Below are 13,442 nucleotides of genomic sequence, written 5' to 3'. Positions count from 1 at the left end.
GGCCCTGAGCCAGGCCTGAGTCACGCTGCTGGCTCCCTCCTCCTCCGGCTCTTCTCCACTCACCTCCGCTGCACTGCAGCCGGCGGAGGGAGGACCGCCCTGGTGCTTGCTGGCTGCTGCTTGTGGCCTCAAGTGGAGGGGCCAGGGCCTCCCTGTCCAGCCCCCACCGTGCCGGGGCCTCCCTCCCCTCCACAGAGTGCAGCCTAGGTTAATTATAACTCTGACCTAAGTGCCCTGTGACGCCACGCCCCAGCGGCCCTGCCGGGAGACCCAGCAACCAGGTAGGGGAGAGGCCTGGAGAGGAGGCTTCCTGCGCAAGGTGGGGTCAGGCTGGGGTGGGGAGGGGGGCCTGGGGGAGGAGCCTCAGCCCCCTGCAGGTGTAAGTCCCTATTGGTCCGATGGGCCCTCAGGTTTTCCGAATGAGGGGAGAGGGCGGGGAGGCCAGCTGGAGCAGATAAAGGGCCAAAGCAGGTGCCCACAGAGGCCAACAGGAAGCCCTGCCCTGGAGACGCTGCTGCTTCCTCCTCCCTTAAGGGCCCTCTGCCCCCCAGGTCCATGTCTCAGCCATGCTTCCCACCGACGCACCCCTGTCCCACCTGGGCCCCCCAGCGCTGCTGCTACTGCAGCTTCTGCTGCCCCCCACGGCTGCCTTCTTCCCCAACATCTGGAGCCTCCTGGCTGCCCCCGGCTCCATCACCCACCAGGACCTGACCGAGGAGGCAGCCCTCAACGTCACCCTGCAGCTCTTCCTGGAGCAGCCGCCCCTAGGTCGGCCCCCCCTTCGTCTCGAGGACTTCCTGGTGAGCACCCTTGGGTCTGGTCGCATCCCAGCCGGGTTCCCCTGTTCCCAGGGACCTTGAGGGCCCTGCTTGCCATGAGGAGGGACCCCCCCTCCCTTCCTCACCACAGCAACAGTGCCCAGGGTCCTGGTCCTAAAATCAGATGTCTCCCTCCTCAGAAAAGCCCAGCGTTGCCCTCCCTTGCAGGGCCAGCACCCTGGGTTCCTCCCACACCCAGCTTCGAGCCAGAGCTGAGGATATGTGGGCAATGGGCCAGCCCAGGGGGCTTTCCTGGAACCCCTGTCCCCCGCTTCTCTCCCAGGGCCGCACCCTCCTTGCCGACGACCTCTTTGCCGCCTACTTCGGCCCTGGGTTTCCTTCCCGGCGTTTCCGGGCAGCCTTAGGCGAGGTGTCTCGTGCCAATGCCGCCCAGGACTTCCTGCCGACTTCCAGGAACGACCCCGACCTGCACTTTGACGCTGAGCGCCTGGCCGGGGGCGCACACGCCTGGTGGGGGCTCTGCGGGAGACCGTGGTGGCAGCCGGAGCCCTGGACCACACCCTGGCCCGCCAGCGCCTCGGGGCCGCTCTTCATGCCTTGCAGGTGAGCACAGAGGTGGGGCAGTGGTGGTGGTGGGGTGTCTGTGCTTCCAGCCTTCCCATCTCCCCAGCGGCGCCTGCTTAGTCGTGCCTCCCCTACTCTAGATGAGGTTGGGCAGGCTCGCCGTGCCCTGGGGCTGTTCCCAGGTCCCCACCTCCAAACCCAGGGCTTCCTGGGGGAAGAGCCAGGAGGCCTTTGCAGCTGGAGCCAAGTGAGAGTAGGAGAGAACAGTTCTGAGAGAGGTGGGCCTGCTCCGGTGAGATGGGGAGAAATACTCCCACTTGGTAAAGCTGCTCCAGGCCAGGGAGAGGGCCGTGGAGGGGCTTGGGGTCTGAAGGAGCCGAGGGTGGGAGGAGGCTTTGGGCGGGGCTGGGGGAGTGAGGAGTCAGGCCTGGAGACTGTGAGGACAGTGAGCCGAAGTCATCTTCTTCCTTCCCTGGGACTAGGATTTCTACAGTCACAGCAACTGGGTGGAACTGGGGATGCAGCAGCCACACCCTCACCTCCTCTGGCCTCGGCAGGAGCTCCGGAGCCTGGCACAAGGTACAGCCCTGACCCTGCTGGTCGGGGGGACTCTGCAGAGCTACCTCCTCTCAGCCCAGCCAGCCAGTGTCACATCCTGAGGTCGCATAGGATGTGACATCACTTCATCTCTGGAACAACCTGTGAGGTCCCTCCGATCAGCCAAGGACCAGGTCTGCAGACCTCAGGGAGTTCTCTGGCTTTCACGCAGCTTCTTCCCCGGCTGGACCACACGGCGCTTCCTCTGGGTCCCCTCATCCTTCAGCCTGAACTAGGTCCTGGAAGCTGCCTCTTGTCTGTTACAAGTTCACTTCCAGTCCACAGCTCACAGAGGGCGCACTCCCCATAGGATGGGTCCCCACACTTCTGGATTTTCTAGCACAGTCTCAGTCTCAAATACTGACTGAGTCTCATTGCCAGCCCAGGAACTCCAGGTTTTAGCTCAGAGCCTAGCATGGCACCTATGAGGGGTACCTAAGGGCTTTCTCCTTGTTCCACTTGGGCAGAAAAGCTGCAGAAGTTTTGGGTGGACAGGGATAAAGGTGAGGGGCCGCAGAATCTTGGGTACCAGACCCCTGCCCTCTCTTCCCAGTGGACGATCCCACCTGCTCCGACTGTGAGGAGCTGAGCTGCCCTGGGAACTTGCTGGGTGTCACACTCCTCACCTCTGGCTACTTCGGAACGCATCCCTCCAAACCACCAGGTACCAGACAGGAAAGCCCCCAGAAGGAAGGGGAGAAAGTCACTTCCTTTCCCCAACCCTCTCCCCAGGGACTTCAGTCCTGTAGGCCCTTGTCCTCTTTCCTGTGGCATCATGTCTGGGAAGAAGGACAGGAGGTGGGGATGTGGGTGGGCAGGGGGAGGAAGGCCCCCTGGGGCACCGTGATTGTTGGGGTCGGGGAGCAGCTTCTTACTCAGCTGATAAGACTTGTTGATCACACAGGGCAGCTGTGAGGGACTGACTGGAGGGATCGGGGGATCCGCCACGTGCTGCGGTGACGAACCACTCCAGATGCACTCCAGAGCTGCCCTCTGTAAAATGTCATAGTTTCTTCCTGATCCACTGCTGAGGAGTGAAAGGGTCAGGCCAGGACAGAAAGGGCCTCATTTTCTTAGGAGGCAATGTTTTTTGTTTTTGTTTTTTAACTAAAATTAATTTTTAAAAAATTTTATTTTTTGTCTTTTCTAGGGCTGCTCCTGCGGTATATGGAGGTTCCCAGGCTAGGGGTCTCACTGAAGCTGTAGCCACCGGCCTATACCAGAGCCACAGCAACGCGGGATCCGAGCCGCATCTGCAACCTACACCACAGCTCACGGCAACGCCGGATCCTTAACCCACTGAGCAAGGGCAGCGATCGAACCTGCAACCTCGTTCCTAGTTGGATTCGTTAACCACTGCGACACGACAGGAACTCCTAAAATTAAGTTTTTAATTAAAATGAAAAAAAAAATAGGGAGTTCCCGTCGTGGCGCAGTGGTTAACGAATCCGACTAGGAACCATGAGGTTGCGGGTTCTGTCCCTGCCCTTGCTCAGTGGGTTAACGATCCGGCGTTGCCGTGAGCTGTGGTGTAGGTTGCAGACGCGGCTCGGATCCCGTGTTGCTGTGGCTCTGGCGTAGGCCGGTGGCTACAGCTCCGATTCAACCCCTAGCCTGGGAACCTCCATATGCCGCAGGAGCGGCCCAAGAAATAGCAACAACAACAACAACAACAACAACAAAAAAGACAAAAGACAAAAAAAATAAAAATTAAAAAAAATAGGCTGCACCTGCAGCATATGGAGGTTCCCAGGCTAGGTGTCGAAATACAGCTGCAGCTGCCAACCTATACCACAGCAATACCAGTTCTGAGCCAGTCTGCAACCTATGCTGCAGCTCACAGCAATGCTGAATCCTTAACCCACTGAGCAAGGTCAGGGATCGAACTTGCATCCTCATGGATACTAGTCAGGGTCTTAACCTGCTGAGCCACAACGGGCAGGGGTTTTTTTTACCTCCACCCTCCAGATCCCTTTCCCCACCCCAGGGAAATGTAGCCATGGGGGCCATTTTGACCAGAGCAGCTCCCAGCCGCCACGGGGAGGCATCAACAAGGATAGCACATCCCCAGGCTTCTCCCCCCACCACATGCTGCACCTCCAGGCTGCAAAACTGGCCCTTCTGGCCTCCATCCAGGCCTTCAGCCTCCTACGAAACCGCCTGGGAGACAGGGGTTTCTCCAGGTGAGTGGCCCCCTGGAGACGGGTTCTTTAATAGGCAGGTGCCCCAGAGCTGAGAAACCAGGGGATGGGGACAGTGTACAGACCCTTCACTGTATCTCTGGCCTGCTTCCAGGCTGCTGGACATCACCCCAGCCTCCAGCCTGAGCTTCGTCCTGGATACCACAGGCAGTATGGGTGAGGAGATCAACGCTGCCAAAATCCAGGCTCGCCACATAGTGGAGCAGCGGCGGGGCAGCCCCATGGAGCCCTCCCACTATGTCCTGGTGCCTTTCCACGACCCAGGTAACTGTGTTCTGGCCGGGATAGTGCAGGGAAGTCCAGGGCAGGGGTAAATGCCACTGGTAGGGAAGCGAGCCTCATGGCTTCCCTTCCATAATAAAATGGAGGCTCTTCTGTGGTCCTGAGAGGAGCTTTACAGGTACCTATGTGCCTGTAGGAAATAATCAGCCACTTCTTCCACTGTTTCCTAAATGACAGCATTTTCCATATTAATAATGATGATATGTGCTTAGGCAGGTGGCCTCTGCTTTCTTAGGCTTCTATTCTAATAAGTCATTTTCAGTTCTCTCCATTTCCTGTAGAGTTGGGATGAAGACAGAGGGGAGGGTGGGTCCAGGCCTCTGTGAAAATGTCCAGGACAGTTAGTTCATCACATTCCTTTCCCCACTGAATTAGAAGTCAGACCCCAAGTCTTACTGAGTGTCCTTAGGCTGATGGTTTAACTTCTCTTTCCTCATTTCATCATCCATGAAATGGGTCAGTACTTGCCTTTTCTTGTCTATCTTCCGGGGTTGAAATGATCACCAAAAAAAATGTGGACTGAGAATTGCCCAAGAGCAGACTTTGAGTCTGATCTGCCTGTGTGTGTGTGTGTGTATATATATATATATGTATATGTATATACATGTGTATATACATGTGCATATATGAACGTGTGTATGTGTGTATTTGTCTTTTTAGGGCCACACCCTCAGAATATAGAAGTTCCCAAGCTCGGGGTCAAATCAGAATTATAGCTGCCGGCCTACACCACAGCCACAGCATGGCCCGATCCAAGCCATGTCTGTGACCTACACCACAGCTCACAGCAAACCTGGATCCTTAACCCACTGAGTGAGGCCAGGGATGGAACCTGCGTCCTCATGGATCCTAGTATGATTTGTTTCCACTGAGCCACGATGGGAACTGGAAATGCCAATGTTTTATGTTTTTTGTTTTTTGTTTTCAATTGCAGTGTAGTTGATTTACAATGTTTCAGATGTACAGCAAAGTGATTCCCTTATATATATGTATGTATATATATACACACATATATAAATTCTTGATTCTTTTTGTTTTGGTTTTTACAAGATATTGAATATAGTTCCCTGTGCTATACAGTAGGTCCATGTTGTTTATCTGTTTTATATGTACTACTGTGTATCTGTTAATCCCAGTCTCCTAATTTATCCCTCCCTGCCCCTTTCCTCTTTGGCAACTCCAACTTTTTTTTCCTCTGTTGGTGAGTCTATTTCTGTCCTATAAATAAGCTCATTTGTATTATTTTTTAATATTTATTTGGCCATGCCCATGGCATGTGGAAGTTCCCAGGCCAAGGATCGAACCTCCACCACAGTAGCAACCCAAACTGATGCAGTGACAATACCACATCCTCAACTCCTACACCACAAGTGAACTCCCCTAGTTGGTTTTTGTTTTTGTTTTTTGTCTTTTTAGGGCCACACCTGTGACGTATGGAGGTTCCCAGGCTAGAGGGTCAAATCGGAGTTGCAGTTGCCGGCCTACACCACAGGAACAGCAATGTGGGATCCGAGCCGCATCTTCGATCTACATCGCAGCTCATGGCAACGCTGGATCCTTAACCCACTGAGCCAGGCCAGGGATCAAACCGGTATTCTCATGGATCCTAGTCAGGTTCATTAACCACTGAGCCACAACGGGAACTCCTCCCTGAGTTGTTTTTGATGCTTATGCATATACCCAAAAAAGCGAACTCGGGGCCATAGGAAGTACCACCAGCTTGTGAGGAAGTGATGTCCGCTTCCCCCCAGAGGTACCTGGTCCCTGCCTTGTCTTTGCCCTGTCCATATAAACATAAGGGAGTATTGTTATCTCAACACTTGAACACCTGAGGAACACAGCGGGCCTCTTGACGACGGGGGAGTTGGCCCTGGGTGGGACTGGGGAGAGCCTTGTCCTCACTCATCTCACCCTCCTTTCTTCTTCCTCAGGCTTTGGCCCTGTGTTTATAACCAGTGACCCTGACAGCTTCTGGCAACAACTCAATGAGATACACGCCTTGGGAGGTGGAGACGAGCCTGAGATGTGCTTGTCAGCCCTGGAGGTCTGCCCTCTTCCCCCCTTCCCTTCTTCTCCTCCCCTTTCCAGGACCCACAAGCAAGGGAACTAGAGCTTCCCTGGGACACCCCCTGCCCCCTGGCCCCCGGCCCATTTCAGAGCCTAGTGCCACTGGCTTCACTCCAGATTCCAGGGCTATATTGTCTTCTACTCTGCCCTCCCTGGCTTTACCCATTTCTCTGATGCTGCTTTTTTTTTTTTTTTTTTTTTTTTTCTTACCTATGGCAGGTAGAAGTTCCAGGGCCAGGGTTTGAATCCACATCACAGCAGCAACCTAAGCTGCTGACAAAGCCTGATCCTTAACCCACTGCACCACAAGAGAACTCTGTGCTGTCATTTTTTTCTTTTCTTTTTTGTCTTTTTAGGGCTGCACCACACCATATGGAAGTTCCCAGGCTAGGGGTTGAATCAGAGCTGTAGCCGCCGGCCTACACCACAGCCACAGCAACATCAGATCTGAGCCATGTCTGTGACCTACACCACAGCTTGCGGCAACTCCGGATCCTCAACCCACTGAGCAAGGCCAGGAATTAAACCTGCGTCCTCATGGATACTGGTCAGATCTGTGTCTGCTGAGCCGTGATAGGAACTCCCCTTGCCATTTTTTAAAACCAGTCTTTTCCTCCCTGACAGCTGGCCCTGCTCCACACACCTCCACTCTCAGACATCTTCGTCTTCACTGACGCCTCCCCCAAGGATGCCTATCTCACCAATCGGGTGGAATCTCTGACTCGGGAGCGGCGTTGCAGAGTAAGCAGAGCTGGTGGGAGACTCAGTGTTAGCCACCCAGGGATGCAAGAAACCCTGGGACAGCCAACACTCTCACAACAAGGGTCACACCCACAGTGTGGTGGTTAAACCAGCCTTGGTTTGGCGGGAAGAAGTGGACCATGAGCAAACCACTTCCGGATCCCTTTAACAATGCTAAAGAGTGGGAGGCCCCACCCTTAATGACGCTGAGTTCATATTTGAACCTACCCCACTAAACCATTTGAAGAACTGGAGATCTGGTTGCCAACAGTCCCCTATGTGGATGACCTATGGTGACAGTTATGGGGGTGGCAATGTCTCACTGAAGGCTGGGGGTTGTGCCACTGGGAGACCCTGCTGTAGCAGCCAGAGGGTAGACAGAATTTCTCACCAATCTTCAGCTCTGTAGAAAGCTTGAGCACAGGAGGTCCTCATTTACAGCGGTAGATGGCGCTGTCAACCTCAACTCCTGGCCTCTCTTCTGGGCACAGGTCACATTCCTGGTGACTGAAGATCCATCTCGGGTTCAGGGCCGAGCTCGGCGTGAGGTCTTGTCCCCTCTGCGTTTTGAGCCATATGAAGCGGTGGCCCTGGCCTCGGGTGGAGAAGTGATCTTCACCAAAGACCAGTACATTCAGGATGTGGCGGCCATTGTTGGGGACAGCATAGCTGACCTGGTAAGTGTGGGGCCAGAGGGACCACTGCGCTCAACTCAGAACTAAAGGGAGGGGTGACACCGCATTTCTTTGCCAGGCTGCCATTCTAGGCTAAAGGGTGGGAAAGGAAGTTTCTCTCCCTCTGAGATCCAAGGCTACCCACCTTCTACGCTGCTCCTTCCATGTCAATACTCCCCAGCTTTGGCCTCCAGTGTTCTGTCCTCGTGGCTACCCCAGGAAGTTCTGCCATCTTTTAAGGGGGGAAAGACATAGTTGCCTCGTCCCAACAACTCCCTGGCCTCCAACTTTGTCGCTGACCATAGTTTCATCCTTGGTCTTTCCTCTCTCACGGGGTTCCCTTCTCCACGTGTTACTTAGTTTTTTCTGTCTGTGCCTTTTCTTCCTACCTCATTTCATGCCTTGTCATCTCCCACATTTTTTTTGCTCCTGCCCCTCAAGGTGACCCTTCCCCTGGAGCCTCCTATTGTGGTGCCTGAGAGGCCACTGGTGTTCAGTGTGGATGGGCTGCTCCAGAGGGTCACAGTCCGGATCCACGGCGAGGTCAGCAGCTTCTGGATCAGAAACCCTGCAGGTAGCTCCATGCGTGTCTCAAGGCAGAGGAAAAATGGAGACTGGAGAATGAGGGGTAGTGGAACTCTCATGTGACAATCTCTTGTCCCCAACACCCACCCAGGAGTCTCCCAGGGCCAGGATGAAGGTGAGGGGCCTCTAGGTCACACTCGCCACTTTGGGCAGTTCTGGATAGTGACCATGAATGACCCTCTGCAGACAGGAACCTGGGAGATCCAGGTCACAGCCAACGGCACCCCTCGTGTAAGAGTGCAAGGTAAGGGAGTTCCCATTGTGGCTCAGCAGTAATGAACCCGACTCGTATCCATGAGGATGTGAGTTTGATCCCTGGCCTCACTCAGTGAGTTAGGGATCCGGTTTTGGCTGTGGCTGTAGTGTCGGGCCGGCAGCTGCTGCTCCTGATCCGACCCCTAGCCTGGGAACTTACATATGCAGCCATCAAAAGGAAAAACCCAGTAGCGAAAGGTAAGGAGGGAGGGAGCTCTTCGTGGGAAAGGAGGAGACTGCAGAGCCCAAGAGCAATTCAGTCACATTCCTCTTGGGAGGGTCTCTGACTGCTTTGATGCCCCGCAGCCCAGACCTCCCTGGACTTCCTCTTCCACTTCGGGATCTCCATGGAGGATGGACCCCACCCTGGCCTCTACCCCCTGACTCAACCGGTTACAGGTACATCTATCCCCACCCCATCTTTTTTTTTTTCTTTTTGTCTTTTCTAGGGCCGCTCCTGCAGCATATGGAGGTTCCCAGGCTAGGGGTCGAATCGGAGCTGTAGCCACCAGCTTACACCACAGCCACAACAACTCGGGATCTGAGCTGCGTCTGCAACCTACACCACAGCTCATGGCAATGCCAGATCCTTAACCCACTGAGCAAGGCCAGGGATGGAACCCACAACCTCATCGTTCCTAGTCGTATTCGTTAACCACTGAGCCACGATGGGAACTCCCTCCCCTATCTTGTTCATTATGTATGTACTTAACTTTTTATTGAGTTATAACAAGTATTTAAGAAGGTGCACTAAACTCTATATAACACACTCATGTAACCGTCACTCAGTTCGGCTATAGAGTATTTCTAGGCTCCCAGAACTCCCTCCTCGCCCTCCCCATCGCCACCCCTAAAGGTAACCCCTTTTCCCCATCCATGGTCCCCAGGGCTAAGCCCTGCTCAAAGCTGTTCATTCTTTTCTTCCTGTCTCCAAATCTCAGGCAGATCCCTGTTCCCTCTTCCGCTTCTCTGTCCCAGGTCTCCAGACCCAGCTGCTGGTAGAAGTGACAGGGCTTGGTTGGAGAGGAAACCCTGGAGATCCTCTCCCGCGTTTCTCCCACGTCGTCCTTCGAGGGGTCCCGCAGGGTGAGGAGCTGGGCCGGGTGCCTTTGGAGCCGATGGGACCCCGGGAGCGAGGTCTCCTCACTGCTTCCCTACCACCCACGCTCCTGGCCACCTCGGGACCCTTCTCTCTGGAGCTGATTGGCCAGGATGGAGCGGGGCAGGGCCTGCACCGGGCAGCCCCCCAGCCCTGTGCTGTAGTTCCCGTCTTTCTGGAGGTGAGCCGCCTGGGGAAGGCATGGCTGGGGCTGGAGAGAACAGGCCCTGCCCCTCCCCTGACCCACCCTCCTTCGCAGCTCAGTGGTCCCCTGGGTTTCCTGGCACCGGGCACCAAGGCCCCACTCACGCTTCGCATCGCCAGCTTCTCGGGCCCTCAGGATCTCGATCTTAGGACATCCGTCAACCCCAGCTTCGCTCTCAGCTCCAACATCTCCAGGTGAAATCCCTGAATCCTCCTGCTCCTTTCTGGTCCCATCTTTTTATTCCCCAGGCGTGAGCTACAGGGCGCTCTTTAAGCTTGGCTGCTGGCCCTGCCCTTTGGGATTGGTGCTCAGACTCCTCACTCCCCTCCCCACCTGCTCTCAGCTCCGCCCCTTGCTCTCGGGTAGCCAGAGCCTGAGGCTTCCGCGGGAACCTCTCCAGGGTTCACCTGGAACCGAATGAGTCGGCCTGGGGGCATCTGTGGCTGGAGGTCCCAGACTCTGCCACCCCGGACTCCATGGTGATGGTGACTGTGACAGCGACGACAGATGGAGAAGCCAGCACAGCACCCCCGACCCATGCCTTCCTCCGGCTCCTGGTGCTGGCCCCCGCTCCACAGGTGAGGTGGCCCCACTTCCCGCTGCAAGATAGGCACCATAAGGATGGGCGGTGCAGCCACCCTGCCAGCCTCTCCTTCTTCTCCCCAGGACCAGCTCCCTGCCCCGGTCCACTCGACTGGCCTTGTCCTCACCACTGCCGGCCCTGCCTTTCATCCTTCAGTTTTGGTGACTCCGAGCAGGGCTGGAGGAGGGTTGGTAGGCACTCCCTGGTGGGGCACAGTTGCAGGGGTGCTACTCCTGCTAGGCCTGGCCTTCTGGTGACACAGCAGCCCCCAGAGGGCTGGGACTCCAGCATGATTTGCCATCTTGCCCCACTGGTGAGAGGATAACATGGGCCTTAGGACCCTGCTCTCCCAGGTGGGATGGAGGTTTTCCTTTTCATGCACCTGTCCCTTCTCTTTCTCACTAAAATTGGGACATAAGACAATGGATTTTCCCACAATGCACTTTCCCTAACCCTTGTGGGAACGAAACCAAACTCATTTTTGGAGAAAGCTGCTTCCTATTTCTCTGTAGCATCCTTATTCCACTACTATTCATGCTCCCCCAAGCTCAGGTAGAGGGGAAGAGATGTAGGGCAGAGACTAAGACTGGGAGTGGGGGGAGGGTAGCCCACCTCCTACCAGAAAGTATTATTTATAGAATTGTTTTAACTGAAATTCTGGAGACGCTTCTATTTTATTTTTGTATTTAAAGTCAAAGGACAATGTCAATAAACATGTCTTCTACTCAGAGGGAGTTCAAAGAAAGATCACTTATGCACAGCACATAGGGAAGAGTGAGTACAGTACCAAAAAGATAAAGCAGAAGTTTTCAGGAGCAGAGAAGAACCTTTACACCAGGCTGTTTGGGGATTCTGACTCAGCCTTGCTGGCACAGCTGAAGGGAACCAGAGGAGACCTTAGACACGGGTAGGACCCCTCTGTCCACTGGGGCAGCCCGGCTGAGCCATCGCTCCCTTTGGCTGAATGACTTCTTTCTGCTGCCTTGACCCCTCCTGGAGGAGAGAGACAGCCTGGGTGTCTGTGCTCCGCCCTCAGTGAGGGCCAGGGCTTCCACCGTTGCCCGCTGCTCTACAGCTTACCTGTTGCCGCCACAAGTTCTGCTTCCTTGGCGTTTCCTCCCAGTCCTGGGTGTCACAGGAACTAGCTTTGTTCAAGGGATGTGGCGAGAACTGGGGGGAAATTCGCTGTTTTGTTAGACCAGTGCAGTGCTGCCCCCGCTCCCCAAAAGTCTAAACTGAAAACAATCAACTCACCTTCCCCTGAATCAGATTCTGCAAACAGATGTTCACCTTTTGAATCTGGGCTAACTGGGGGCCACCAGCCTCTGACTGTAAATCTGTTAGAAAATTCTAAAGGAGGAATTGAAGGCAGACAACATGGTGAAAGCTGGAGTTCCATCTGCCCCCTTCTATCACCACAGGCCATTCCTCTCCTCCATCCAGATCCCCTCATCCCAGTTCCCCCCCAGGCAGGTGGGAAATTCTAATACTCTCCATGCCATCTCTTTAAAAGTCCGGTTCCTCCCTCCCCCTCAAAGAGCACGGTACCCTCTTTCTCTATTCTTTATGGATCCTCCCTGTCCATCCCTGACTTGTTGGAACAATCCAGGCCACTCCCCCATCTCCATGGAGTGATCCCAGGCATGTCCCTCTGAATGGAATGCAAACCAGCCTCCTCTAGGCCCAGCAATGAACCCCAACCTAACCCTTGGTGGCATCCTGTCATTCCAATGCTGCTTCCAATTCATGATCCCTGTCCATTAACTCTTGCCTTTCCAGGATGGTGTCAGGCTGCACCCACATACCCCTGCCCCCCCGCTACACACCATGGGTCGGCCCCGTACCTCACCAAGGGCACCCAGATGCAGCTGCTGTTGCTGGGCCTCCCTCAGACGGCCCTCATACCAGGCCTGGCTATGCTCCAGCAGCTCCAGCCCCTGCCACAGGGCATCCTGCTCCCGCTCCAGAGCTTGCATCCTCTGCAGCTGAAAAAGGCAAGAAGCAGAGGCTGACTTACTCCACAGCAGAGCTCTGGACCACACGGGGCCCTTACTCTTAACCCCTGGTTAGGGTCACTGTCTGGTCACTGAGTGTGAGCCCCGGACTGGCCACTGAGGACCTGAAGGGCAAGGGGAAGCAAGGGGTACTTTGTGAGTCCTCAAAATTGGGTGGAAATGCAGGACACTGATCTAGGGAGAGGAGCTTCCCCAGGACCTCTTGCGGGACCAATACTCACCCAGAGGAAGAAGCTCCTGGCTCCTGGCTCTTGGCGGCTCGTCTCCAGAGGCAGCAGCAGAACCGTGTAGGGGACCTGCACCAGGGGCAGCCCGCCAGGCCCCCGGCTCCCCATGGCTCTGAGGTGGCAAGGGTGGAGCCACGCCCCCTGGTGCAGGCCGGTCCCTCCCCTTCCCCCAGCCTCACACAGTCCTGCCTAGTCTTTCAGCCTTTCAGAGCCCTTCCTGCCGTGTCTGAGGCTGAGTTGTTCCTACTTTGGTGAGGGAAGGAACTCCTTCTTTGGGCTCCTTCTTCCCTCTCATCTGTTTGCGTGGGGTCTGTTGAAGGGGCTGGTTCTCATGGAGTCTGTCTGAGTGGAACCCAAGGGTCTCCCTCCAGCAGAGATACTAATATATATATTATATATAATTTTTTTTTTTTTGGCTGCCCACAAAGCATGTAGAAGTTCACAGGCCAGGGATCGAACCTGAGCCACAGCAGCCAACTCAAGCTACAGCAGTGACAACACTGGATTCTTAACCTGTTGTGCACAAGGGAACCCCAGGATCCTGTATTGTTAATGAGGCAGGGCAGTT

General features: G+C 55.1%; 2 protein-coding genes across 2 annotated transcripts; one reads left to right on the top strand and one right to left on the bottom strand.

Annotated features, from left to right (window-relative positions):
* Positions 1–57: 57 nt before the first annotated feature.
* VWA7 (von Willebrand factor A domain containing 7) lies at positions 58–11,360 on the top strand. Its single transcript, XM_047796310.1, is given in 18 exon segments — positions 58–281; positions 552–800; positions 1,102–1,264; positions 1,267–1,382; positions 1,826–1,922; positions 2,494–2,604; positions 3,928–4,123; positions 4,236–4,405; positions 6,355–6,467; positions 7,115–7,231; positions 7,723–7,908; positions 8,347–8,479; positions 8,582–8,734; positions 9,052–9,144; positions 9,724–10,025; positions 10,104–10,243; positions 10,450–10,627; positions 10,716–11,360. Coding segments are annotated over 17 exon segments (2,676 nt in total). The 5' UTR covers positions 58–281; positions 552–566; the 3' UTR covers positions 10,890–11,360.
* SAPCD1 (suppressor APC domain containing 1) lies at positions 11,288–13,273 on the bottom strand. The gene is made up of 5 exons (XM_047796313.1): positions 12,869–13,273; positions 12,477–12,617; positions 11,887–11,982; positions 11,713–11,802; positions 11,288–11,625 (listed from the first exon to the last, which is right to left on the bottom strand). The coding sequence occupies exons 1-5, from the start codon at positions 12,980–12,982 to the stop codon at positions 11,530–11,532; spliced, it is 537 nt and encodes a 178-aa protein (XP_047652269.1). The 5' UTR covers positions 12,983–13,273; the 3' UTR covers positions 11,288–11,529.
* Positions 13,274–13,442: the final 169 nt, after the last annotated feature.

Source organism: Phacochoerus africanus, chromosome 9 (assembly GCF_016906955.1).
Source record: "Phacochoerus africanus isolate WHEZ1 chromosome 9, ROS_Pafr_v1, whole genome shotgun sequence".
NCBI classification, from domain to species: domain Eukaryota; kingdom Metazoa; phylum Chordata; class Mammalia; order Artiodactyla; family Suidae; genus Phacochoerus; species Phacochoerus africanus.
Note: the sequence above shows the minus strand (reverse complement) of the source record. Positions and strands in the feature narration are given on the sequence as shown.